This window comes from Xenopus laevis, chromosome 1S (genome assembly GCF_017654675.1).
Source record: "Xenopus laevis strain J_2021 chromosome 1S, Xenopus_laevis_v10.1, whole genome shotgun sequence".
NCBI lineage: Eukaryota > Metazoa > Chordata > Amphibia > Anura > Pipidae > Xenopus > Xenopus laevis.
This window is the reverse complement of record NC_054372.1, coordinates 190,102,546-190,127,849: the sequence shown is the minus strand read 5'-3', so window position 1 is coordinate 190,127,849 and position 25,304 is coordinate 190,102,546. Positions and strand designations below refer to the sequence as shown.

Genomic DNA, 25,304 nt, shown 5'->3' with positions numbered 1-25,304 from the left:
TTAAAAAGGTCCGACCAAACTAGAATTATCACTGAAAAAACTCGAAAAAATCGGTTTGAAAAAAAACAACTCACAAATTTTGTTTTTTGCAAAATAAACCAAGAATTTTTCCGGTTTTATGCCGAAACACTCACATTTTTCGTGAAATCGCAAGAAACTCCCTATTTTTTTTTCAGATTTTTGGCCGAAACTCAGCGCAGACCATGATATCTTCTTCATTTGAAATGGGACCTTTGCCATTGACTTCTACAGGACCCCGACAGCTTGGAGATGGAGTATTTAGATTCTGACTTTTAGCAGCCTCGGGGTATAATAAATCACAAAAGAATTGAGGATTTTTTCCCACGAAAAATCCGGATTTTATATTTAGGCATTTGGACTTTAATAAATAACCCCCTAAGTGTCAGCAGGGGTGCATGTAATTTTTGAGTGGAAAAGCCATCCCATCAAGATCTACCATTTCACAAAGCCATGAAACTGGATTCCATTAAATACGTAGATATAAAGACCACCTTGCATTAAACTGATACGAAGTATAGATAAAGACCACCCTACGTTCCTCAATAAATATGTCTTCTACTTGCTAGTTCTGTTCAAGGCCTACTGGTAGAACAAAATCCAGCTGCTATGGCCCAATATCTCCAAGGAGATGTCATATCAGTCTAATTCTTGGCCAAGGGTTCCCTACATTGTGATGAACCAATAGATGTCAAGCTGGAGACCAGTAGCTCACAGCAGCCCAGCATTTCACGCTCTCTTGGTGTATGGCAGCGAGGTTACATTTCTATAGCAGTATTATACTTAAATGGAAACTTCATGGTAACATTTTATTTTGTAAAGTGAAAACATCATTTTAAGAAAGCTTTATATAAAACATGCAATGTTTTTGCAAATGCAATTGAAATTGAAGGCAGTGTTTGTTAGTTGCTTTCAGTACTGAAGGTTCTCCTTCTCAAAACCAGCTCGTTTCCAGCAAAGACTCCAATTCAGCTACATTTGACTTTATGGACGGGACTTGCTGGAAACCCTCATCTGTCCATTCACCATATCTGCCAGTGGCCTCAACTTCTTGCTGTTACCATCATGGCAATGGAATGATAGAAAGGAGGCCATGCCTTGTACAGTCAACTTAGATCTGGCCATACATGTTCCAAAGCTGGTCGTACATATGCTACCGATATTGGAAGATACAAAGCCTTGTATGGTTATTGCTACTTGTATGGGGGCTGCAGATCCCAACAAGTATCTATGGACTATGGATGGAAGTCATGTTGGAAATTCAGAAGGTCTAACAATTTCACCTGTACCACGTTGGTCAGTTCATGGAACATGAGCAAATGAGAAAGTATAGGAGACCCTTTCTTCCATATCTCCTGCTGTTCCTCCAGCCCCCTGCCCAAGCTGCAACACCCGCACCTTATTTCTCCTTCTTGCAGGAGTGAGGAGGGTCAGGGAGAGAGGTCGGATGCTATGTTAGCAGCTTCATGCAGGGAGTGGGTTTTTTCCCGGTGTCCCAAGAGCCCAGTCCGACCCTGGGTGCCTTTGCCAAAATGCAGAAAACCTTTTGGTTTGTATACGGGATGCACCGAATCCATGATTCAGTTCGGGATTCGGGCTTTTTCAGCAGGATTCGGACGAATACTTCTGCTCGGCCGAACCGAATCCCAATTTGCATATACAAATTAGGGATGGGGAGGGCAATCGCGCGACTTTTTGTCACAAAACAAGGAAGCAAAAAATGTTTCCCCCTTTTCACCCCTAATTTGCATATGCAAATTACGATTCGGTTCAGTTTCTTTACGATTCGAATCTTTCGCAAAGGATTCAGGGGTTCACCCAAATCCAAAATAGTGGATTCAGTGCATCGCTAGTTTGTATCAGCTAACCTAGAGAGTTCCATCTTCTGCTTTTTCGGACTATGCAGGACTGCTGTCCAATAGGCCATACCTCCTACTGGCATCTTGTAAAGGGAATAACATAAAAGGAGAGCAATGGGAGAGAGAGAGAGCTATGTGACAACACCAGTTTAATGAAGAACACATGGCAGCTGTAGCAGCTTTTGAAAGCGAGAGAAAACAAAGCAACTGGAAATATAAAGCAAGGAAAATAATGAATGTATAGCAACCCTTCAATTTAATATGTTTATTTTTATATGTATTTCCGCTGTTTCAAGTTGTTTGCAATCAAATGTCGGTCACTATTTTGAGTTTGTCCATAGACAAGAATGGAAGACGTCTTCTGACCAATAAAAAGGAGGAAATTGGCAATATAACAAATAACAAAAACAATATAATCTCACCTGAAATGATTGATTTGCAAATCTTTCTGTCCTTTTCTTTTGAACAGCAGCCATTTTTACTTATTAACAATTACCGTCTCTTTGTCGTACCCTGGGAGCTGCCATGATGGTGTTGAAGTCCGGCCCACCAAGTAAAGGGAAAGTGCAAGCCCTGATGTTATGTGCAAGGGCTATAATGGGGGCAGATAAAGCAATAAGGAGGACCTAGTGTATGCCACAAAGATTTACCTATACTAGATATGCCACAAAGCACTGCAGTCCATGGACGGAGACCTGTGCTTTACTACAAATACAAAGAGCTCTATACTGGGCTTTAATGGCATTAGGTGGGCTGGGCTGGAACCCCAAGTGCTGCTCAGAGAGAAGGGGCCAGGGAGTCTGTAACAGTTAATAATAAAACGGTGCAGTCTAAAGAAAGAGGCATATAAACATCACTAAAATAGACCATCGTATAAAATGTTCCAATGATTAAAAAGAACATTAATGCTAAAACTGGACACATCTCTAGGCTAAATATACCAAGAATTTACGATTTTCATCGTTCGGTTATTTTATTTACATGGAAGCTGCTTGGCTTGACCCAACTAAAGCACCCATTATCCCCAAACGTTTCATAGGGAGAACTGCATTTGGTTGCATATTTATGATATATACAGATATAGATCTGTGTCTCCAAAGATGCCCCAGTGTCTCCCCATCTTCTTTTCTGCTGATTCACTGCACATGCTCTGTGCTGCTGTCACTTACTGAGCTTAGGGACCCACTCACAATATACTGTCTATATATATATATATATATATATATATATATATATATATATATATATATATATATATATATATATATATATATATATATCTCAGCATCATTTATCATCATCATTTATTTATATAGCGCTGTCAAGATACGCAGTGCTTTACATATATATATATATATATATATATATATATATATATATATATAATAGAAACTTTCTATACAACTGTAATGAACAGTTCATGCAGATTTCACATTATATGGCAGTTCAGAAACCAGTGCATTCTACTGTACAATATAATTTAATAAACAGCCCTGTAGCATCAGCCTCTATGAAAGACAAACGTCATTATTTTCTGCAAGAAAATTTCAAATGACCCCTAACTTTATATTCTTAAAGGAGAAGGAAAGCTCCAAGACGGTTTATTGCCAACAGATAGCCACAATAGTGCAAGCTAGAACGCTATATTTATTCTGCAAAATGCTTTACCATACCTGAGTAAACCACTCTCGATACTGTGTCTGTTTGTTTAGGATAGAAGCGGCCATATAAGCTTGGTGTGACATCACTTCACTGCCTGAGTCTCTCACTCATAGCTCTGGGCTCAGATTACAGCAGGGAGGGGAGGAGGGGGAGAGGAGCAAACTGAGCATGCTCAAGCCTAAACCCTGGAGGTTTAAGCTGAAAACAGGAAGTCTGATACAGAAGCCCATGAGTACACAATAGAAGGAAAGAAATGTGGTGTTTCTTTTGACAGAGGACTCAGAGCAGCATTACTTTGAGGGTTTACTGGTGTATTTATATAGACCTTTCTGATAAAGCTTACTTAATTTTAGCCTTTCCTTCTCCTTTAACAGAAGCCCAGAGCTCACTGAGCATGTGCAGTGCCACTGACACACACAAGATGGCCTAACAAGATCCAAGATGGGGATCTGCTGGGGGTAAATGTGAAGGTCTGGATCATTACTGTTTCTAGGACTGCTGGGACTCTGGGCTGGTAACAGTAAGTTCAGTATATAAAATACAGCATTTCTAGCAATATTCATTGTTAGGATTTAGCTCTCCTTTACAAAGAAATTATTACTTTTTCCATTGAAATAAATGCTACGACATGTTTGTTAAATTCTAAACAGCACAAGAATAAAGGGGAAGCAAAATAAGTTCTCTTATAGCAGCACATTTTTGTCTCCTACATCCAATGCGAGAAAACAAAAGTTACAAATAAAAAAAGGCATATATTTCAGATAAAAAGTACCATGTCAAGTGAAAATACACAGCATAGGGGCGCCGTATGGAAGTAATGTCCCCCACGCGTTTCGCTCAATTCTGATGCTGCTGCTTCGTGAAGAAAGACCTGGCTTCTCCGCACACGGGGTTCACACACATCGGGCATCGCAGGGTTAACTGTTTGGAGCAGATTTCATTGGACTTCACATGGGAAAGGACTAAATCCGCCAGAGCCTAATTAAAAGGAGGGGGGAATAAAATAAGATAAAGCAGCCACAAGAAAACCAATATGCTTAAATGCGGCTCCAATCGAAGAGAAACCGGTTGAGATGAAACGTGGGGCCCGCAAATGTGAATCAGGGAACTTTACTGCCCCAATCGAAATCCCTGAGTTGCCTCTGGCCTATGAATAAAGCTTCATGTATAGTTAGATATACATATGTGTGTATACAATGGGAACCGTGTGACTTTAAAACATCTGCCTGAATTTCCAAAATTCTCCCCTAAGCCGCGAGGCTCCGTTTCCCCTTAGCTAGACTTTCCCTCACTTAGTGCAGAAATAGATTTCCACATCGTTGCAGTGCTTAGAAGGTAAGAACCGATAATCACCGGGACGTGGTCAATAGCATTAAAGCAAGTTTAACAATACGCATACCTTGGAGAACAATGGATTTCCATTAAGGGATTCAGATCTTCTGATGTTTTCAACTCCGCACTGAGAAAACAAATGAGGGAAAGAAAGACAAATGGGAAAATGAAACAAGTGAGCCAAAAACATGGATTTATTATTATTATTATTATATTTATTATTATTAACATATATTTATAAGTGAATGTTAAAGGACCGTAGATAGTAAGCTCCACTGGGGCAGGGACTGACAGGAATGATGTATAATCTCTGTACAGAGCAATGGCATATGTTGGTGCTATATGATAAGGATAACATGAACAATTGTACGTGATCCTCATGGATATAAATAGGGAGCCATTTTTTGTTGAAAATCACTACATACGCCTTAAAGGAGAACTAAAGCTTTACTAAAGAAGTAGCTAGAATTGTTGTACATGATGTTTTGTGCTCCTGTACCAGCCCAAGGCAACCACAGCCCTTTAGCAGTAAAGATCTGTGTCTCCAAAGATGCCCCAGTAGCTCCCCATCTTCTTTTCTGCTGATTCACTGCACATGCTCTGTGCTGCTGTCACTTACTGAGCTTAGGGACCCACTCACAATATACAGTACACATAGAATAGAAATGTCACAATATAAGGCTGATTAGTAATTAATACAGATAATTACTACATGGCAGCACAGAAACCAGTGCAATTAGCATCAGAATTTAATAATCAGCAAACTTAGCATCAGCTACAGGGAAGCTCATTTTCTGCTGGATAATTAGTGACGAGCCCTAAGCTTAGCTTCTCAACAGCCAATCAGAGCCCACTGAGCATGTGAGTGTCAGACACTTTCCAAGATGGTGACCCCCTGTGACAAGTTTGAAGTCCTGGATCATTGCTGCTATTGACAAGCTGAAACTTTAGCCTCGTGCAATAAGGTCATCATATAAAATATTTAATTTTTAGCCATATTCATTTTTAGGGTTTAGTTCTCCTTTAAGCCCTTATAATGCTCTTGATGGGCCCCTTATGGACATAATTACCTCATTGGCCAAAACCTGAGCATATTCGATATCCAGCTCATATAAGGTTTCGATGTGGTCACTTGTGAAGGCGATGGGCACCAACAGGATGTTTTTCTTTCCTCTCTGACAAAGACCTTTAATGGATTCATCTGTCTGGGGCCCCAACCAGGCCATAGGGCCAACCTGCAATGTAGGGAAAGAAAATGACAAAGCATCATATCGGACTATAGAGTCAGGACAAGGTTTTTTTATGATCTGTTGGGAGTGACTAATGGCAAGACCCTGGGATTTACCATGGGATGACTTAATTAACAGACATTAGAGCAATCAATCACAGAGGGGTGGGGGTACAAGGAGGCACATATCGTAGGATTAGGTAGTTCCCCCCCAAGCTGGCACTTTAAACTTTACCACCCACCTGTTCACTTGTTCCTTTTAAGTTTTCAAACCTCATTTCAGGGGTATCTAAGGAAGCAAATAGACATTCTCCCCAATTCTCACCTTGATTGGTCTCCAGTTAAGCCATGGTAAATATGCTGCAAGCCTTACCCCTGGGGGCAGCCCCATGGACTGGGAACCCTTGTGCTAATGAGGAGAAGCAGATGTTCCCTATCTTATGCCTCATGTAACATTCCTGAACTTGCAATAACCAGAATACGTGTCTATGGCCCCAGGCTCAGTACCTTGGATTGCCAGACCAGCCGGTAGGGGTTGGAATAACCAAGTCTGTCCATAACTTTCTGTACCGTCGCCCCGACTTCCTGTGGATATGGATCTCCCCGATTCACAACCTGCAGAGAGAACAGGAATGATAAAGAGAGTCAGTATGGGACTTCTCCCAGTAACTACATCACAAAGGCTTCTGGGAATATTGAAGGGTGACCATAACTTCATTATTGTTTTTACCTTTGTATTGAGAGATGAGTGTAAAATGTACTATTGCTTTGTGTAGTGACTCGGCTGATAGTTTTTAGTTCTTCTACAAGCAGTGTGGGCAGGGGGCAAAGAACTTGCAAACCACCTTATTTTTTTGTATTTGGCACCCACCATCACTGTCTCTAGTTGCAGGTTCATGAAGCACAAGAACCTCTGTCCAACCAATGAATACAATGCTGCCTGTGTTTGGCAGTGCTCTATTCATGAAGGGAGGCCACAGACATCCCCACTCCTGTAATGTATTGTCGCCCTACACTGGTGAAACCAGTTTTAAAAACTCTACTATAATTTATATAAACAAGCTGCTGTGTAGCCATGGGGGCAGCCATTCAAGCACAGGATACACAGTAGATAACAGATAAGTACTACTATAGTTTATATAAACAAGCTGCTGTGTAGCCATGGGGGCAGCCATTCAAGCACAGGATACACAGTAGATAACAGATAAGTACTACTATAGTTTATATAAACAAGCTGCTATGTAGCCATGGGGGCAGCCATTCAAGCAAAGGATACACAGTAGATAACAGATAAGTACTACTATAGTTTATATAAACAAGCTGCTATGTAGCCATGGGGGCAGCCATTCAAGCACAGGATACACAGTAGATAACAGATAAGTACTACTATAGTTTATATAAACAAGCTGCTATGTAGCCATGGGGGCAGCCATTCAAGCAAAGGATACACAGTAGATAACAGATAAGTACTACTATAGTTTATATAAACAAGCTGCTGTGTAGCCATGGGGGCAGCCATTCAAGCAAAGGATACACAGTAGATAACAGATAAGTACTACTATAGTTTATATAAACAAGCTGCTATGTAGCCATGGGGGCAGACATTCAAGCAAAGGATACACAGTATATAAACTACTATAGTTTATATAAACAAGCTGCTGTGTAGCCATGGGGGCAGCCATTCAAGCACAGGATACACAGTAGATAACAGATAAGTACTACTATAGTTTATATAAACAAGCTGCTATGTAGCCATGGGGGCAGCCATTCAAGCACAGGATACACAGTAGATAACAGATAAGTACTACTATAGTTTATATAAACAAGCTGCTATGTAGCCATGGGGGCAGCCATTCAAGCACAGGATACACAGTAGATAACAGATAAGTACTACTATAGTTTATATAAACAAGCTGCTATGTAGCCATGGGGGCAGCCATTCAAGCAAAGGATACACAGTAGATAACAGATAAGTACTACTATAGTTTATATAAACAAGCTGCTGTGTAGCGTATCCTATTCCCACATCGCTCCCCCACTGCCCTCTGTCCCCCAAAAGCAAAAGTAAGTATAAGGATGGTGCATACTGGTGGTGGGTGAAGACGACATGGCCCTAGAGTAGTTGTGGGGGGTCCTTGGAGTAGCAGCCTCAGTGGGTCTTGCACACCCCAGTCCTACCCTGGTTAAGGAGTACACTTCAAGAAGGAGCCCTGTATTTACAACATGCCCTATGCCAAGCAGTAAGATATGGCTGCCTTGCAACAACCTGGGCACAAGGGCTTTCTGAACGAGCTCTGATTGGTGACATTTTGCACCCCTTATTGCTTTAGCACTTGCATCTGGGGTCATTGTAAGGCACCATTTTGTCTTGTCTAAACTGCCATTCTCAGCTAGCCATTATAAAGAAGCCATCAAGGGACACTTGTGTATTCCCCCGTACTGTGCACATTTCTGCAGGAACAGCCCTTAGGTTTAATTATAACCTGTACAGAGAGAAACCAAAAGACTATGCCCAGGGATTTCTCTGTATTGAGATCAATTCATAAGGAAGATCTGAGCTGATGCAGGTACAGAGAGAGGGACACCCATTTATAAAAGTTCCTGCTATATTGACAACTAGTTCTGTCCAATAAGTATCGCTTATCAGTCATAACCAGCAGTGTCGCCATTTGGAACTAACTTATCCTGCAGCAACACAAAGTGAATGGAACAGACACAACTATCATTGCAATAACTTGTTCTACAAATGTCAGACTCGTTGTTTTTAAATCAGCTGAAGCAATGCGGACCGACCAAAGGGGGCGCTGTTTTGCTCTGAGCCCCCCACTACTAAAGAGAGCCCTGCATTGGAATGCAATAAATACCCTGTAAAGTTGGTTTGTGAATAGATTCCACCTAATCTCCCATATATATAAGTACTCTGCCTTGATTAGAGATTTAGAATTCTGATTTAATGGGTTTCCTCATCTCCCGTAATTCACTTTTTAAAACGGCAGTTGCCAATGATTTTGCTCCCATAGATTTTACATAATTATTTTACATGCTATGGATATCGATTTTTATAGACAGACGCATCGGTGTAATTAGATGTATGCGAGTCTCCAAGCTCCGTCCAATGGTATAGGATTCACTAATTTGTTTATGAAGAGCCAATATATTCAGCGGCGGGGCAAACTGCATTAAGCAAATAGAAAAACATTGGCTCTGCCATGAAGCCTAATGCAATTCATTCCTATTTAAAGGGGAAGTAAAGTCTAAAATAGAATAAGGCTAGAAATGCTGTATTTTGTATACTAAACATACACATGAACTTACTGCACCACAAGCCTAATCAAACAAATAATTTATGCTTTCAAAGTTGGCCACAAGGGGTCACCATCTTGTAATGTTGTTAAACATCTTTGCAAGACTAAGACTGTGCACATGCTCAGTGTGGTCTGGGCTGCTTAGGGGTGTTAATAAATTATCAAAACAGCACAAATCAAATAATATCTGCCAGAAGCTGATACAACAAGACTGATTAATAATCAGAATATACAGACTGCACTGGGTCCTGTGTTGTCATGTAATCTAATGTGGATTTTATAGTTTTTGTATTGTTTAATACAAACTTTCTCCAACTCTGCAGAACCAGTGGCTGCAGCAAAATAAATCCTCCAAATAGTATCCCAGTTTATCTGTTTAAATCTGGCTCCATGATCTTTGTCCCTGCAGCTGGAGTTGGAAACAGTAAAGGGGATGTAAAGGCAAAAATAAAATCCAATACAAATCTCTACACAGTTGCCGACTTCTTTACAGGGAAACAAACAAAGCTGCTTGAGTTCTGCATGGCTGGGAAGTAAGGCGGGGGCTCCCCCTGCTGTTCATAAGTTTAATTGTTTCCCTGCAGAGCAGTTAGGGACTGTCTGACAATTCCTATCCACAGCAGTAAATGAAGGGAGAATTTCACTGCATACACTCAGGTTTCTTATAAAAACTGTACACATTTTTTAATTAAAGTATATTGGAGATAGGTTTCTTTTTCATTAAAGTAAAAATGGGATTTTATTTTTATGCCTTTACATGCCCTTTAACTTCCATCACAGATAACTATTGTATTGTGACATTGTATTGTAGCAAGTTTATCTATTATATGCTTTGTTGACACATGCCCAATTATCCTTGAATGGTTGCACCTGTGCCTACACACTAGGAATTGCTAATGCAATTGGCAGTGCATTAAAACAGAGCAGTCACAGATCTCATTGTAAGCAGCAGTCCTGCCCAGCTTTATGGCAGCTGAGATTCTAGCTATCTGTATAACAGATCATTCTGTCCCAGAGTGGCTGCACAGATCCTATCTGATCCCCATTGTAAGCAGCAGTCCTGTCCTGCTTTATGGCAGCTGAGATTCTAGCTATCTGTATAACAGACCATTCTGTCCCAGTGGCTGCACAGATCCTATCTGATCCCCATTGTAAGCAGCAGTTGCCCAGATTCTATTGTACTGTATCCTATTCCCATTCATGACACTAACTTTTTGTGTGCAAGTCGTAGCTTCACAAGTGCATCAGCATCGCTCCAGCAGTTTGATTCCCAATGATATTTATTTTCTTTTTCAATCCTATAATATATCTGCCACTACTTAGCCTTTAACTTTAACCTTTGTACGTCAATGGCTGTAAATGACCTATGGAAATCCGAGTATTCTACATGAAAACAGTGCAATCAGTCTCCAGGGTAGGGTAGTGTGGAGCAACTGCCGAAACACAAAAAGCAATTCACTTATATGACTCTTCCACAAGGTGGCAGCATTTACCCAATATAAAGTATATTATGCTGTGACATAAACCCCTGAAATCGTACTGTCATTTTATTCCTTTAATTCAAGGCACATACATACAGTCATATGAAAAAGTTTGGGAACCCCTCTCAGCCTGCATAATAATTTACTCCACTTTCAACAAAAAAAGATCATAAGAGTGGTATGTCTTTCATTTCCCAGGAACATCCGAGTACTGGGGTGTTTTCTGAACAAAGATTTTTAATGAAGCAGTATTCAGTTGTATGAAATTAAATCAAATGTGAAAAACAGGCTGTGCAAAAATGTGGGAACCCTTCTAATTTTTCTAATTTGAATGCATGTAACTGCTCAATACTGATTACTGGCAACACCAAATTGGTTGGATTAGCTCATTAAGCCTTTAACTTCATAGGCAGGTGTGTCCAAACATGAGAAAAGGTATTTAAGATGACCAATTGCAAGTGGTGCTTCTGTATCATTGTTCAGTATCATTGTTTAGGGAAAGGCTACATAAAAAATCTCACAGTTTCAACTGTAAGGAATGGAATCAGGAAATGGAAGGCCACAGGCACAGTTGCTGTAAAACCCAGGTCTGGCAGGCCAAGAAAAATACAGGAGCAGCATATGAGGAGGATTGTGAGAATGGTTACAGACAACCCAAAGATCACCTCCAAATAACTGCAGATGGTGTATCTGTACATCGTTCTACAATTCAGCACAATTTGTACAAAGAACATCTGTATGGCAGGGGGATGAGAAAGAAGCCCTTTCTGCACTCACACAAACAGAGTCGCTTGTTTTATGCAAAAGCTCATTTAGACAAGTCACAGTCATTTTGGAACAAAGTGCTTTGGACTAATGAGACAAAAATTGAGTTATTTGGTCATAACAAAAAGCACTCTGCATGGCGGAAGAAGAACACCGCACTCCAAGAAAAACTCCTGCTACCAACTGTCACATTTGGTGGAGGTTCCATCATGCTGTGGGGCTGTGGGGCTAGTTCAGGGACTACTGGGGCCCTTGTTAAAGTCGAGGGTCGGATAAATTCAACCCAATATCAACAAATTCTTCAGGATAATGTTCAAGCATCAGTCACAAAGTTGAAGTTCCGCAGGGGTTGGATATTCCAACACGACAATGACCCTAAACACACTTGGAAATCTACAAAGACATTTATGCAGAGGGAGAAGTACAATATTCTGGAATGGCCGTCACAGTCCCCCGACTTGAATATCATGGAAAATCTATGGGATGATTTGAAGCAGACTGTCCATGCTCGGCAGCCATCAAATTTAACTGAACTGGAGAGATTTTATATGGACGAATGGTCAAAAATAGCCACATCCAGAATCCAGACACTCATCAAAGGCTATAGGAGGCGTCTACAGGCTGTTACATTTGCAAAAGGAGCTCAACTAAGTATTGATGTAATATCTCTGTTGGGGTGTCCAAATTTATGCACCTGTCTAATTTTGTTATGATGCAAATTGCTTATTTTCTGTTAATCCAATAAAATTTGTCACTGCTGAAATACTACTGTTTCCATAAGGCATGTTATATATTACAATCAAGTTGCTACTTTGAAAGCTCAGCCAATGATAAACAAAATAAAATAAACAAGAATTAATTTGTACACTATTGTACACCTATCCCCCCCCCAACAGAAATAAATAGGAGTTAAAGAAAGAGAGTCACTTACAGACATGGGCAATGAGTGGGCAGAGAACAGAATAACGACATCTCCTCTCTTGTCTGCGGGAAACATGTTCAGTTCCTTCTGGATGTGATCAGCAAAACACTGCGAATAACAAACACAATATAATAAGCAATTGCTTCCAATTCATATAATTGTATTAGTAATAGCAATTAGCTTTTATTGTTCTGCAATAGGCTGATAAGGCACATGTCTTTGGGGTAACCCTGGGCAACCGGTACTGCGTAAATAGCACTATTTTTTAACTGATCAAATACTAGAAAAGCCAATATTTATTGGGCCTCTTTGGGCATCTGTGTACTTGAAATGCCTTGGCCTTTCTTTAATCTCATTACTGTATGGAGCAAATTCACTAAGGGACGAATGATCCGCCACACTTCACGCCACTTCGACAGGCGCAGATTTGCTACCACTACGCTTATTTACTAAAAGGAGAAGTAACTAGAACCAGCTCAAAGTAACGAGAACCAGCTCAATGTAAGTAGAACCAGCTCAAAGTAACTAGAACCAGCTCAAAGTAACTAGAACCAGCTCAAAGTAACTAGAACCAGCTCAAAGTAACTAGAACCAGCTCAATGTAACTAGAACCAGCTCAAAGTAAGTAGAACCAGCCCTAAGTAATTAGAACCAGCTCAGGGTAACTAGAACCAGTTCAAAGTAACTAGAACCAGCTCAAAGTAACTAGAACCAGCTCAAAGTAACTAGAACCTGCTCTAAGTAACTAGAACCAGCCCAAAGTAACTAGAACCAGCTCAAAGTAACTAGAACCAGCCCAAGGTAACTAGAACCAGCTCAAAGTAACTAGAACCAGCTCAAAATAACTTGAACAAGCTCTAAATAACTAGAACCATCCCAAAGTAACTAGAACCAGCTCAAAGTAACTAGAACCAGCTCAAAGTAACTAGAACCAGCTCAAAGTAACTAGAACCAGCCCAAAGTAACTAGAACAGCCCAAACTAACTAGAACCAGCTCAAAATAACTAGAACAAGCTCTAAATAACTAGAACCATCCCAAAGTAACTAGAACCAGCTCAAAGTAACTAGAACCAACTCAAAGTAACTAGAACAAGCTCAAAGTAAATAGAACCAGCTCAAAGTAACTAGAACCAGCTCAAAGTAACTAGAACCAGCTCAAAATAACTTAAACAAGCTCTAAATAACTAGAACCATCCCAAAGTAACTAGAACCAGCTCAAAGTAACTAGAACCAGCTCAAAGTAACTAGAACCAGCCCAAAGTAACTAGAACAGCCCAAAGTAACTAGAACCAGCTCAAAATAACTAGAACAAGCTCTAAATAACTAGAACCATCCCAAAGTAACTAGAACCAGCTCAAAGTAACTAGAACCAACTCAAAGTAACTAGAACAAGCTCAAAGTAACTAGAACCAGCTCAAAGTAACTAGAACCAGCTCAAAGTAACTAGAACCAGCTCAAAATAACTTAAACAAGCTCTAAATAACTAGAACCATCCCAAAGTAACTAGAACCAGCTCAAAGTAACTAGAACCAGCTCAAAGTAACTAGAACCAGCTCAAAGTAACTAGAACCAGCTCAAAGTAACTAGAACCAGCCCAAAGTAACTAGAACAGCCCAAAGTAACTAGAACCAGCTCAAAATAACTAGAACAAGCTCTAAATAACTAGAACCATCCCAAAGTAACTAGAACCAGCTCAAAGTAACTAGAACCAACTCAAAGTAACTAGAACAAGCTCAAAGTAACTAGAACAAGCCCAAAGTAACTAGAACCAGCTCAAAGTAACCAGAACCAGCTCAAAGTAACTAGAACCAGCTCAAAGTAACTAGAAGCAAGATCAGCAATGAGTCACAGGCAGTGTAAGTGTAGGGAACAACACACAATGGAAATACATCGGCATCAGGACCCCAATCTCTCACCTGGATAAGCAAAGGATGGGTCGGCCATCGGTCTATGACGCTCCACTTCATCTTCGGCTGCACCCCTTTTGCATTATAATAGCGATAAATTGCATTCAGACTGCTTCCTAGGAAAAACAGCACAGGCATTATGGCACAGATGCAATCACATGCAGTCTGATGTCCACCCAGTTGCCCCAGTCTATTGCCCGTGCATGTGCCATAGGACTGAACAAGGTGCCCATAGCTAACAAATATACTGGAATAAATAACCTGCATAATAAGTCAGTAGGGAGGGGTACAGTATAATAACAGTATAATATACAGTATAATATAGCAAGGCCTGTGTGGGCAGGCTACAGCGTTTATCTGATTTCCTATGAGCATTACGGACCTGTAGTAGAACAGCTGAACTGTGGGTACTGAGTAAAGGCGATCGCTCTCTCCACCCCATCCCTCTCCATCTCTTCAATAGCAGCCTCAGTAAGCGGACGCACATAGCGGAAACCAATGTAACATTTATGGGGTGCTGGTAAGGGGGAAAAAAAAAAACAATCAAAAAATCCCTACAGGCTGTGCACAATAAAAATGACATTTTTGCCTGCACTGTAGAAACCCTGGATAGAGCCACAGATGTTGGGAAGTTGTATTGCAACTCAATACAGTTGCTGTAATGGAACAGCGCACTCTGGTGGCCAGAAAGAAATGCTAGAATGTTTACTTGGCATTCCCAACACATTGTTTTGCTCAGCAAATGATCCTAGAAATCCACACACATAACACACACACTGCCTGCAGATTAAAGGGCATTCATTGTACAGATCTGTTATCTGGAAACCCATTACCCAGAAAGCTCCAAATTACTGAAAGGCCGTCTCCCATAGACTCCATTTAATCCAAATTTTTATAAAGGATTTCCTTTTTCTGTGTAATAATAAAACAGTAGCTTATACTTGATCCAAACTAAGATATAATTAATCCTTATTGGAAGCAAAACCAGCCTATTGGGTTTATTTAATGGTTATATAATTTTCTAGAAGACTTAAAGTATGAAGATCCAAATTACAGAAAGATGCGTTATCCGGTATGGGTTAGAGTACACAGAACAGTCATCAATGTGCAATGAAATGGAATTTATGCACAAGACATGCCAATTCTGGGGTGATATATTGCCAGCTGAAGTGGCTCTCCTAGGTTTTAGTGTGTTTGAGGGGGTAATTTGGAGTCAAACTACCTTATTGTTACATCACTCTTCTTATTATTACGTCCCTCCCCTTACTGCTTTGCCCCTCCCCTTAGTGTGGCATCCCTGCCCTTAGTGTGGCGTCCCTGCCCTTAGTGCGGCGTCCCTGCCCTTACTGCTCCGTCCCTCCCCTTACTGCTACGTCCCTCCCTTACTGCTACGTCCCTCCCCTTACTGCTACGTCCCTCCCCTTACTGATACGTCCCTCCCCTTACTGATATGTCCCTCCCCTTACTGATACGTCCCTCCCCTTACTGATACATCCCTCCCCTTACTGCTTCGTCCCTCCCCTTACTGCTTCGTCCTTCCCCTTACTGCTTCTTCCTCGTCCCTCCCCTTACTGCTCCGTCCCTCCCCTTACTTATACGTCCCTCCCCTTACTTCTACATCCCTCCCCTTACTGTGAATTGGAATCAAATCCTGGATTCGGGGCACGCAGTTATTGTTATAGGTGGGCATATACATCAAATTACCTGTCGCTGGAGAGAGCTTGTCTAGCAGCTTCACCATGCCTTCTCCTTGCTGATCTGTCCATTTTTTTATCGGAGATCCTCCGCCAATTTTACTGTACTGTTCCTGAATTTTTGGTTTGCGGCGTTTGGCAATAAAAGGTGCAAGTTTGCTGGAGGGAAAAAGATGAATTGAATGGATTAAGGTTTCACAATAATATCCGCACATGGAGCCCCTCTCAGCGACTAATGTGTCCACAGTGGGGCAAGTTTCTGCTCAGCTGCACTCCATTTTGGCGTTGCAGGCAAGGGACCTGATAGGGCACAGCTTAGTACCTTCACTGCTGTGAGCACAATATACTGTAGGGGGCACTGTGATTAGGAGTAGAGCTGAAGCCAGCCAGAACTAAATGAGCCCAGGGTGCAGAGAAAGCAGAATGTAAATATTCACCCTCAGATTGTGATGGTCCCCATAGGCTTTGAGGCTCGGGCAGCAAGGGAACATACCTTTGTGCTGGAAGAGTCATGAGGTCTTTGTCCAGAAATAGTCTGAGAAGAAAGTCATGGACGTCATCTAAGGTCTCTGGGCCTCCCATGTTCAGCATGAGGATCCCCGTTTTGGGTTTCCTTTGGGACATAAAAATGTCCTCATATTAATCTCACAAGCCTCCCAATACCCCACTCTCTAATACTGTATAGTTCTTAGAGGGGTGGTTCACCTTTAAGTAAACTGTTAGTATGTAATACAACGGCGAATTCTAAGCAACTTTCCCATTGGTTTTCATTATTTATTTGTTATAGTTTTATAATAATTTGCCCTTTTCTGCTCTTTCCAACTTACAAATGGGCGTCGCTGACCCCATCTAAAAAGCAAATACTCTGTAAGGCTACAAATATATACAATATCCAAGGAATAGAAAAGAACCCCCACTAGAACAATCTAAACTAAGGCAGTCACAAAGTATTATTGACACACTTATTGATAGTCGGTTAAATAGTAAGCACTTGAATAAACACCACTAATCAGTGCATGAGGTTGAATATACCACTTATTGAATTTTTATAAAGTGCTGTGCAATAAGTTATAAAGTGCGGTGCAAAAAATAAATAGTGAGGAGCTTAAAAAAGCCAAATTTCTTCTTTACCACAGTAATATCAGGCAATTAATAATGTGATACCTGAATTGATCACTAATTTCTAAATTAATTGTAATGCTAAGAAAAATTAAATTGATTCATATAATTAATTTACTAAGATGAGAGTATTGAATACATTAAATTATAAAGTGCTACAGTGCTGATTGAATTAGTAATCCTTCCTAATTAATAAGGTTCAATTCGATAAATTAACTAGGCTGCCATTAAATAGGATAAAAACTAAAATCAATGCTCAAATTCATGAGGAAAGGAGGAAAATGAAAAAAGAGGAGGTGGAGTTGTCCCAAAACTACTACCTAGTTTGTTCTATCCCTGGGACACCACAAAGGTGGAGAAGGCAGAGTAACCGGGACTGTGGTCTCGTAATTAACTAAGCCCTAAGCTGATTTGAGAGGCTAAAATATCCTGTAAAACCACAATTCCACGGTCTCCTGGGAGTTTAGTATTGCAGAGAAGGAGAAGGAGTTGAACCGAGCAAAGATTCTTTCCACCACCCTCCACGAAAATTGTTTAACCCCAAGTTTTGTAAATAGTTTTAAAAGATTACCAAGATCAGGAAATGAAACGCCTGATCTTGGTTATCTTTTAAAACTATTTACAAAACTTGGGGTTAAACAATTTTCATCTTAGTAAATTAATTATATGAATCAATTTAATTTTTCTTAGCATTACAATTAATTTAGAAATTAGTGATCAATTCAGGTATCACATTATTAATTGCCTGATATTACTGTGGTAAAGAAGAAATTTGGCTTTTTTAAGCTCCTCACTATTAATTTTTTGCACCGCACTTTATAACTTATTGCACAGCACTTTATAAAAATTCAATAAGTGGTATATTCAACCTCATGCACTGATTAGTGGTGTTTATTCAAGTGCTTACTATTTAACCAACTATCAATAAGTGTGTCAATAATACTTTGTGACTGCCTTAGTTTAGATTGTTCTAGTGGGGGTTCTTTTCTATTCCTTGGATATTGTGAAATTTTTGAATACTGACTGCAGTCAGACCTCCACCGGAATTAGAAGGATAAAAACCAAGGGATAGTGGGGTGATTTGTGTTTGTTTTTAGGCTACAAATATATAGTTATAGCTAATTTTAATTTGCTCATCTTTCTAGTACGGTCCTCTCCTATTCCAGTCTCTTATTCAATTCAGTGCATGGTTGCTAGGGTAATTTGGACCCTAGCAACCAGAGCAAATTGAAGAGCTGCTGAATAAAAAGCTAAATAACTCCAAAACTTCAAATAATAAAAAATTAAAACCAATTGCTAATTGTCTCAGAATATCACTCTCTACATCATACTAAAAGTTAACCCAAAGGTGAACAACTCCTGAAAGAAGAGCTGAGTTTCTAAAAGAAACATTCTCTAAAAGTGATGTAACAATAAGGAGAGTGATGTAACAATAAGGTCATTTGGTTCTTGGACCCAACCCAAAAAAGCCACCCTGTATGTACATATATATACACTAATATGAACGTCAAATTATTGGAGGTTTGGACTGTTACAAGTAACATGACTCGGTGAAGGAGGTGACAAGGGACAAGATATAATAATAAAGTTCAGCCCATGTTCTGTATCTGGGATTAGGCTGGCGAGCCACTTCTTTCCTCGCCCCTCTGCAGAGATCAGCCTGGGGCAGATAATTACCTCTTATCTGGCTGAGCATGAGGTTTTGGGTCCCTGTTATTGGCGACGGAGGCAGCACTCGAGCTCCACCGATGTTTTACCAAACCGGCTGAATTCTCATTCCTCAGAACTGTACAGAAAGAAAACTTTGGTCAATATTTGGTTAATATTAACCCTTCCTCAACCCCCTCTCTGTAAGCGTTAAAGAGTAAGTCAACCCCAAAAAAACGTGCCTAAAAAAAGAAAACATAATTCTAAGAAACGTTCCAATATACATTTATTAAAAATGTTCAGTGTTTTTAAAGTTATTTGTAAAATCACTTGCTATTGAAAGCTATTGGAACTCCTCGGTAACTTATAATATAGTGAATAAAGTACCCTTATTGAAAAATATAAGGATATTATAAGTCACCGAGGAGTTTCATGACCATATAAAAATACGAGGCCGAAGGCCAGGTGTTTTTATACAAGTCATGGTACTCAGAGGTAACTTTATTTATAATACACAAGTTTCAGTGAGTCATGTGATAAAAATGACATCACTACTCCGTTTATAACTGATGACATCACTAGTCACCATCTATAAGGATATAATTTAAAAGATATTCATGGCTTTTGTGTATTATATCCTTAAGGGAATAGAGTGCTAGCTCTGCAGCCAGATGGCTGACCCCTCCTGTTGCCTGCACTTGGTCCATCACACAGGGAAGCGGTGAACATTAGAGAAGGCAGGGGGAGCTGTGGGACCTCTCCAACATCCACAGGGAAAGCAAAGCAGGGCCAGCTCTTTAACCCTTACACTGCTGGTTCCTAACTAGTGCCCAACGGGGATCCTCTATTGGTGCTTACTCATCAATTGCAAGCAGCATCCCCCCTAATACAGTGTAAAAGGATCCTGCGAGTGCCCCTAGGAGCTTACTATCTGTATGTTAACCATTTCAGTACCACGGAAGGAGAAAGAAAAACTGTAACAATGCAAAAGGGTGAATACCCAGATGAAAGTGACAGATACATATGGCAGGTGCAGAGCCCAGAAGCTTACAATCTGCCTCTTAAAGGGGTTGTTCACTGTTGAATTGACTATTGGTATGATGTAGAGAGGGATATTCTGAGACAATTTGCAATTGGTTTTCATTTTTTATTATTTGTGGTTTTTGAGCTCTTTAATATGTAATTTCAGCCGTCTGGTATATAAAATGTAATTTCAGCCGTCTGGTAATTAGGGTCCAAATTACCCTAGCAACCATGCATTGATTTGAATAAGAGACTGGAACCACAAAGAGTGGTGGTAAATGGAACATTTTCTAATTGGACCAGTGTTGTTAGTGGAGTACCGCAGGGCTCTGTACTAGGTCCCTTGCTTTTCAACTTGTTTATTAATGACCTGGAGGTGGCCATTGAAAGTACTGTTTCTATTTCTGCAGATGATACTAAATTGTGCAGAACTATAGGTTCCATGCAGGATGCTGCCACTTTGCACAGTGATTTGTCTAAGTTGGAAAACTGGGCAGCAAACTGGAAAATGAGGTTCAATGTTGATAAATGCAGGTTATGCACTTTGGCAAAAATAATATAAATGCAAGTTATACACTAAATGGCAGTGTGTTGGGAGTTTCCTTAAATGAGAAGGATCTAGGGGTCTTTGTAGATAACACGTTGTCTAATTCTGGGCAGTGTCATTCTGTCGCTACTAAAGCAAATAAAGTTCTGTCTTGCATAAAAAAGGGCATTAACTCAAGGGATGAAAACATAATTCTGCCTCTTTATAGGTCCCTGGTGAGGCCTCATCTGGAGTATGGGGGCAGTTTTGGACTCCAGTCCTTAAGAGGGATATAAATGAGCTGGAGAGAGTGCAGAGACTAAGTGCAACTAAACTGGTTAGAGGGAGGGAAGACTTAAATTATGAGGGGAGACTGTCAAGGTTGGGGTTTTCTCTGGAAAAAAGGCGCTTGTGAGGGGACATGATTACACTTTACAAGTACATTAGAGGACATTATAGACAAATAGCAGGGGACCTTTTTACCCATAAAGTGGATCACCGTACCAGAGGCCTCCCCTTTAGACTAGAAGAAAAGAACTTTCATTTGAAGCAACGTAGGGGGTTCTTCACAGTCAGGACAGTGAGGTTGTGGAATGCACTGCCGGGTGATGTTGTGATGCTGATTCAGTTAATGACTATAAGAGGGACTTGGATGATTTTTTGGACAGACATAATATCAAAGGCTATTGTGATACTAAACTCTATAGTAAGTATAGGTATGGGTATATAGAATTTAATTAAAAGTAGGGAGGGGTGTGTGTATGGATGCTGGGTTTTCATTTGGAGGGGTTGGACTTGATGGACTTTGTCTTTTTTCAACCCAATTTAACTAACTAACTAACTAACTAACTATGTAATAGGAGAGGCCTGAGTAGAAAGATGAGTAAAAAGTACAGAGCCTTTGTTTTTTGGATGGGGTCAGTGATTCCCATTCAAAGCTGGAAAGAGTTAGAAGAAGGCAAATAGCTCAAAAACTATAAAAAAAAAAATCAATGAAGACCAATAGAAAAGATGCTTGGAATTGTATAACATACTAAAAGTTAACTTTAAGTGGAACCACCCCTTTAATGGCTTGTGCTACATTGTTTCAATGTCAGAACCAGCAATGCAGAGAACAGAAAGGGACACAGACACCCTGCTTTCAATAGCAATTACATGTACAAATAACTGTAAAAGCTCTGAACTTGTTTAACTAATATATATTCACCACCAGCTTAGAGCAATATTTTGGGTTAGTTACCCTTTAAGTTTTATTTTTTATTTTGTGGATTGGCCTATTTTAACAACTTTCCAAGTGATTTTAATCTTTTATGGATCTTGAAAAATGTGACTCCCTATTCTGCTTTTTTTGGAACAGATTTTATATCCCCTCTGGTTGTTGTTGTCACTGACCCCCCAGCAACCAAACAAAAAGTATTCTCCACTAGGCCAGATCTGGAATGGTTACCTGGTTATCTGGCCTGGTTGCTAAGGAAGGTGTAACCCCGGCAACCAAGTTTCACCCAGAAATTCCAAGCTGGAGAGCTGCAAATGAAAAGGGGTGGTTCACCTTTAAGGTAACTTTTATTACGTTATAGAATGGCCAATTCTAACTTCTAAGTTTTGGTCTTCATTTATTCTTTTTTTTTTTAATAGTTTTTGGATAATTTACCTTCTTCTTCTGACTTCCCAGCTTTCAAATGGGGGTCACTGACCCCATCTAAAAACAAATGCTCAGTAAGGCTTGAATGTATTGTTATTGCTACTTTTTATTACTCATCTTTCTATTCAGGCCTCTCCTAGTCATATTCCAGTCTCTTATTCGAATCAATGCATGGTTGCTAGGGGAATCCGGACCTTAGCAACCAGATTACTGAAATTACAAACTGGAGAGCTTCTGAATAAAAAGCTAAATAACTCAAAAACCACAAATAATAAACAATTAAAACCAATTGCAAATTGTCTCAGAATATCCCTCTCTACATCATACTAACAGTTAATTTAAAGGTGCACAACCCCTTTAAAGCATTACTGTTTTTTAAGTAAATGCCTCATTTTAAGTGGGCTACAAATCTGATCTAGTCTTTGGGGGCCGATGATAATCTGTTGCATTGTGGGTAAAAAGAGCAGGGGAGCAGACCCAGCAGGGAAGCGATCACCAGAGAGTCATGTACAAACTGATACCCAAGAGCTTGCACTCTAACCATAAACCATTTGGTTCTGCTGTTTGCAATGCGAAAAAAGGGTCTCAACAGAGCAAAATGTAAATCATGGTTGAAAGAGTGAGGTTGGAGCTGGGGGATGGAGTGCTAGCTCTTGAGACTAATCAGTTGAGAGGTAACAAACCTGCAATCCCCCAGCATCCAGTCTGACTCCCTGTATCCACAGCTGTAGCTCCGGCCTCTCTACTGCTGCACATCCCCAAGCAATGAACTACAACTCCCAGCATGCACTATCGCCATTGTAAAGCACATCTCAACTGGGGTGCCACTATGTTGCAACTTAGAGTCTAAAGGCAAGCAGTGATCTGAGACACTTGCACGATTCCCTACAAAATATCCGCAGCACGGCATGCTGGGAATTGTAGTCCAATAGCAGCAGTTAGAGAGGCGGCAGAGCCATTCATTGTGTGCAGGTTAGGGAGTGAGTCGGTCTCAGCACACACAGTGGCACTTACTATGAGCCAGCAGCCGGTGTGCAGCTCTAAAGGCAGCCATGTTTGTGTGAGATCTGAACATTCCCTCGGTCTCCTCCAGTCTCACTGACTGACTCCCCTTCCTGCAGCGCCGCTTACACAAGATAAAGTCAAGCACCGCCCCCATGTGATAATACGGGGAGGGAACTGAGCTATGCTCCGCCCCCTTTAGCTCACTCCTGAAGCGTGCGCGATGGTTCCGCCTTTCAAATTTCCTCCAGCGCAAGGCAACAATGTGAAAGAGGGGCGGGATCTTGTGCAAACGCGCTCCGCCTCCTGGGACACATTCTGTTCTCCATAGGCTGATATAGTTCCTGGGGATGGAGCCTTTACTGACAGTAGCTCCGCCTACCGACAGAGCAGCTGCAGGTTAGCGTGCGTCTGGACTTCCTCCTTCACCAGGGCAGGGCGGGGCACTCTTTAAAGGAACAGTAACACAAAAAAATGATTGATGTTTTGAAGTAATTAAAATATAATGTACTGTTGTGCTACACTGGTAACGCTGTACCTCGCATAATGAATAGGCCCCTAACTGTACAGAAAGAGGCAACTGTAACTGCCTGAGTTTCTGCCTGACAAGTACAATTAAAGGACCAGTAACATAAAAAAAAATGTTTAAAAATTCGTTGGTGCACAACGAAAAATAAACACCAAGACAAATTAAACTTTTAGTAGGGATGTCGCGGACTGTTCGCCCGCGAACTAATTCGCGCGAACATCGACCGTTCGCGTCCGCCGAATGTTCGCGAACGTCGCGCGACGTTCGCCAATTTGGGTTCGCCTTAGCTGGCGCTTATTTTTGCCCTCTCACCCCAGAGCAGCAGATACATGGCAGCCAATCAGGAAGCTCTCCCTCCTGGACCACCCCCACACCCCCTGGACCACTCCCCTTCCATATATAAACTGAAGCCCTGCAGCGTTTTTTCATTCTGCCTGTGTGTGCTTGGAAGAGCTAGTGTAGGGAGAGAGCTGTTAGTGATTTGAGGGACAGTTGATAGTAAGTTTGCTGGCTAGTAATCTACTTGATACTACTCTGTATTGTAGGGACAGAACTCTGCAGGGATTTGAGGGACATTTTAGGTTAGTTAGCTTTGCTGACTAGTAATCTACCTTCTACTGCAGTGCTCTGTATGTAGCTGCTGTGGGCACTGCTTCTGATCTCATCTGCTGACTGCTGTAATAACCCAATAGTCCTTGTAAGGACTGCTTTTATTTTCTTTTTTGTTTTTTTTACTTTGCTACTGTAAGAGCCCAGTGCTATTAGTCTAGCTGTGTTGGGGAGCGGGACTGGTGTGCTGCTCCTCCTAGTAGTTCACCACTACCAGCACCAACCAGAGTCAAAATTGTTACAAAGTATCTTATTTGCACCTGTTAGCTGTTCTGAGCTCTCTGCCAAAAGCTAATTAAGTTAGAAACTGTTTTTTTTCTGGCTGTTCAGTGCAGAGAAAAGAGGGACAGGGGGTTGAGTGGTCAAAAGAGGGACAGTTGGGAGGTATGCAAGTGCCACCTAGCTGTGTGAGCTTTTTCACATTCTGTCTAAATAACAATAATAATTCCGTGTCCGTAAACATCACCTGAGTGATGTTTTTACAGCAGCAATAATATATTCCGTACCCACTACTGTATACGTTGCCCTTGCAGGCATTGTTTGCCCAGTCTTTAACCAAGTGCCACCTAGCTGTGTGAGCTTTTTCACATTCCGTGTCCAGAAACATCACCTGAGTGACGTAGTGTGATTTCTGCCCTTTACAGCACAAAACGCAGCGCTGTGTCAACAATGTATTTTTCAGATACATTTTTGCCCTTGATCCCCCTCTGGCATGCCACTGTCCAGGTCGTTGCACCCTTTAAACAACTTTAAAATAATTTTTCTGGCCAGAAATGTCTTTTCTAGCTTTTAAAATTCGCCTTCCCGTTGAAGTCTATGGGGTTCGCGACGTTCGCAAACCGTTCGCATTTTTGACGCAAGTTTGCGAATATGTTCGCGAACATTTTTTCCGCCGTTCGCAACATCCCTAACTTTTAGATAGCAAAGCCTTTATTAAGAAATAACGTAGAGAAAGTCCACTTCCTGTCCTCTTCAGAAACGGCGAAAAGGCGACCATCCATCCTGCAGTGATCGATTTCTCATCCCTGGCTATT

General features: G+C 40.8%; 1 protein-coding gene across 4 annotated transcripts; it reads right to left on the bottom strand.

The window, feature by feature from the left end:
* Positions 1 to 3,904: 3,904 nt before the first annotated feature.
* fech.S (ferrochelatase S homeolog) lies at positions 3,905 to 23,342 on the bottom strand. Of its 4 annotated transcripts, none has more exons than XM_018244550.2 (11): positions 23,145 to 23,341; positions 18,970 to 19,078; positions 16,667 to 16,786; positions 16,184 to 16,332; positions 14,862 to 14,996; positions 14,489 to 14,595; positions 12,582 to 12,680; positions 6,607 to 6,714; positions 5,942 to 6,106; positions 4,939 to 4,998; positions 3,905 to 4,517 (listed from the first exon to the last, which is right to left on the bottom strand). In XM_018244550.2, exons 1-11 carry the CDS (start codon positions 23,287 to 23,289, stop codon positions 4,377 to 4,379), a joined length of 1,338 nt encoding a protein of 445 aa, XP_018100039.1. In that variant the 5' UTR covers positions 23,290 to 23,341; the 3' UTR covers positions 3,905 to 4,376. The 4 variants fall into 4 exon arrangements, with proteins under 4 accessions (XP_018100039.1, XP_018100041.1, XP_041436539.1 ...); XM_018244552.2 differs by lacking the exon at positions 23,145 to 23,341 and adding an exon at positions 22,814 to 23,130; XM_041580605.1 differs by lacking the exon at positions 14,862 to 14,996 and having other exon boundaries at positions 23,145 to 23,342.
* Positions 23,343 to 25,304: the final 1,962 nt, after the last annotated feature.

Bases quoted from the DNA above. Each gene is read 5' to 3' on its own strand.
- fech.S (XM_018244550.2), bottom strand. From the start codon at position 23,289: ATGGGGGCGGTGCTTGACTTTATCTTGTGTAAGCGGCGCTGCAGGAAG. The intron at 16,333-16,666 runs GTATGTTCCCTT...TTTTCCCTCCAG, and splicing joins ATGACTCTTCCAGCACAAAG to CAAACTTGCACCTTTTATTG. The intron at 12,681-14,488 runs GTGAGAGATTGG...TGTTATTCGCAG, and splicing joins CCCATCCTTTGCTTATCCAG to TGTTTTGCTGATCACATCCA.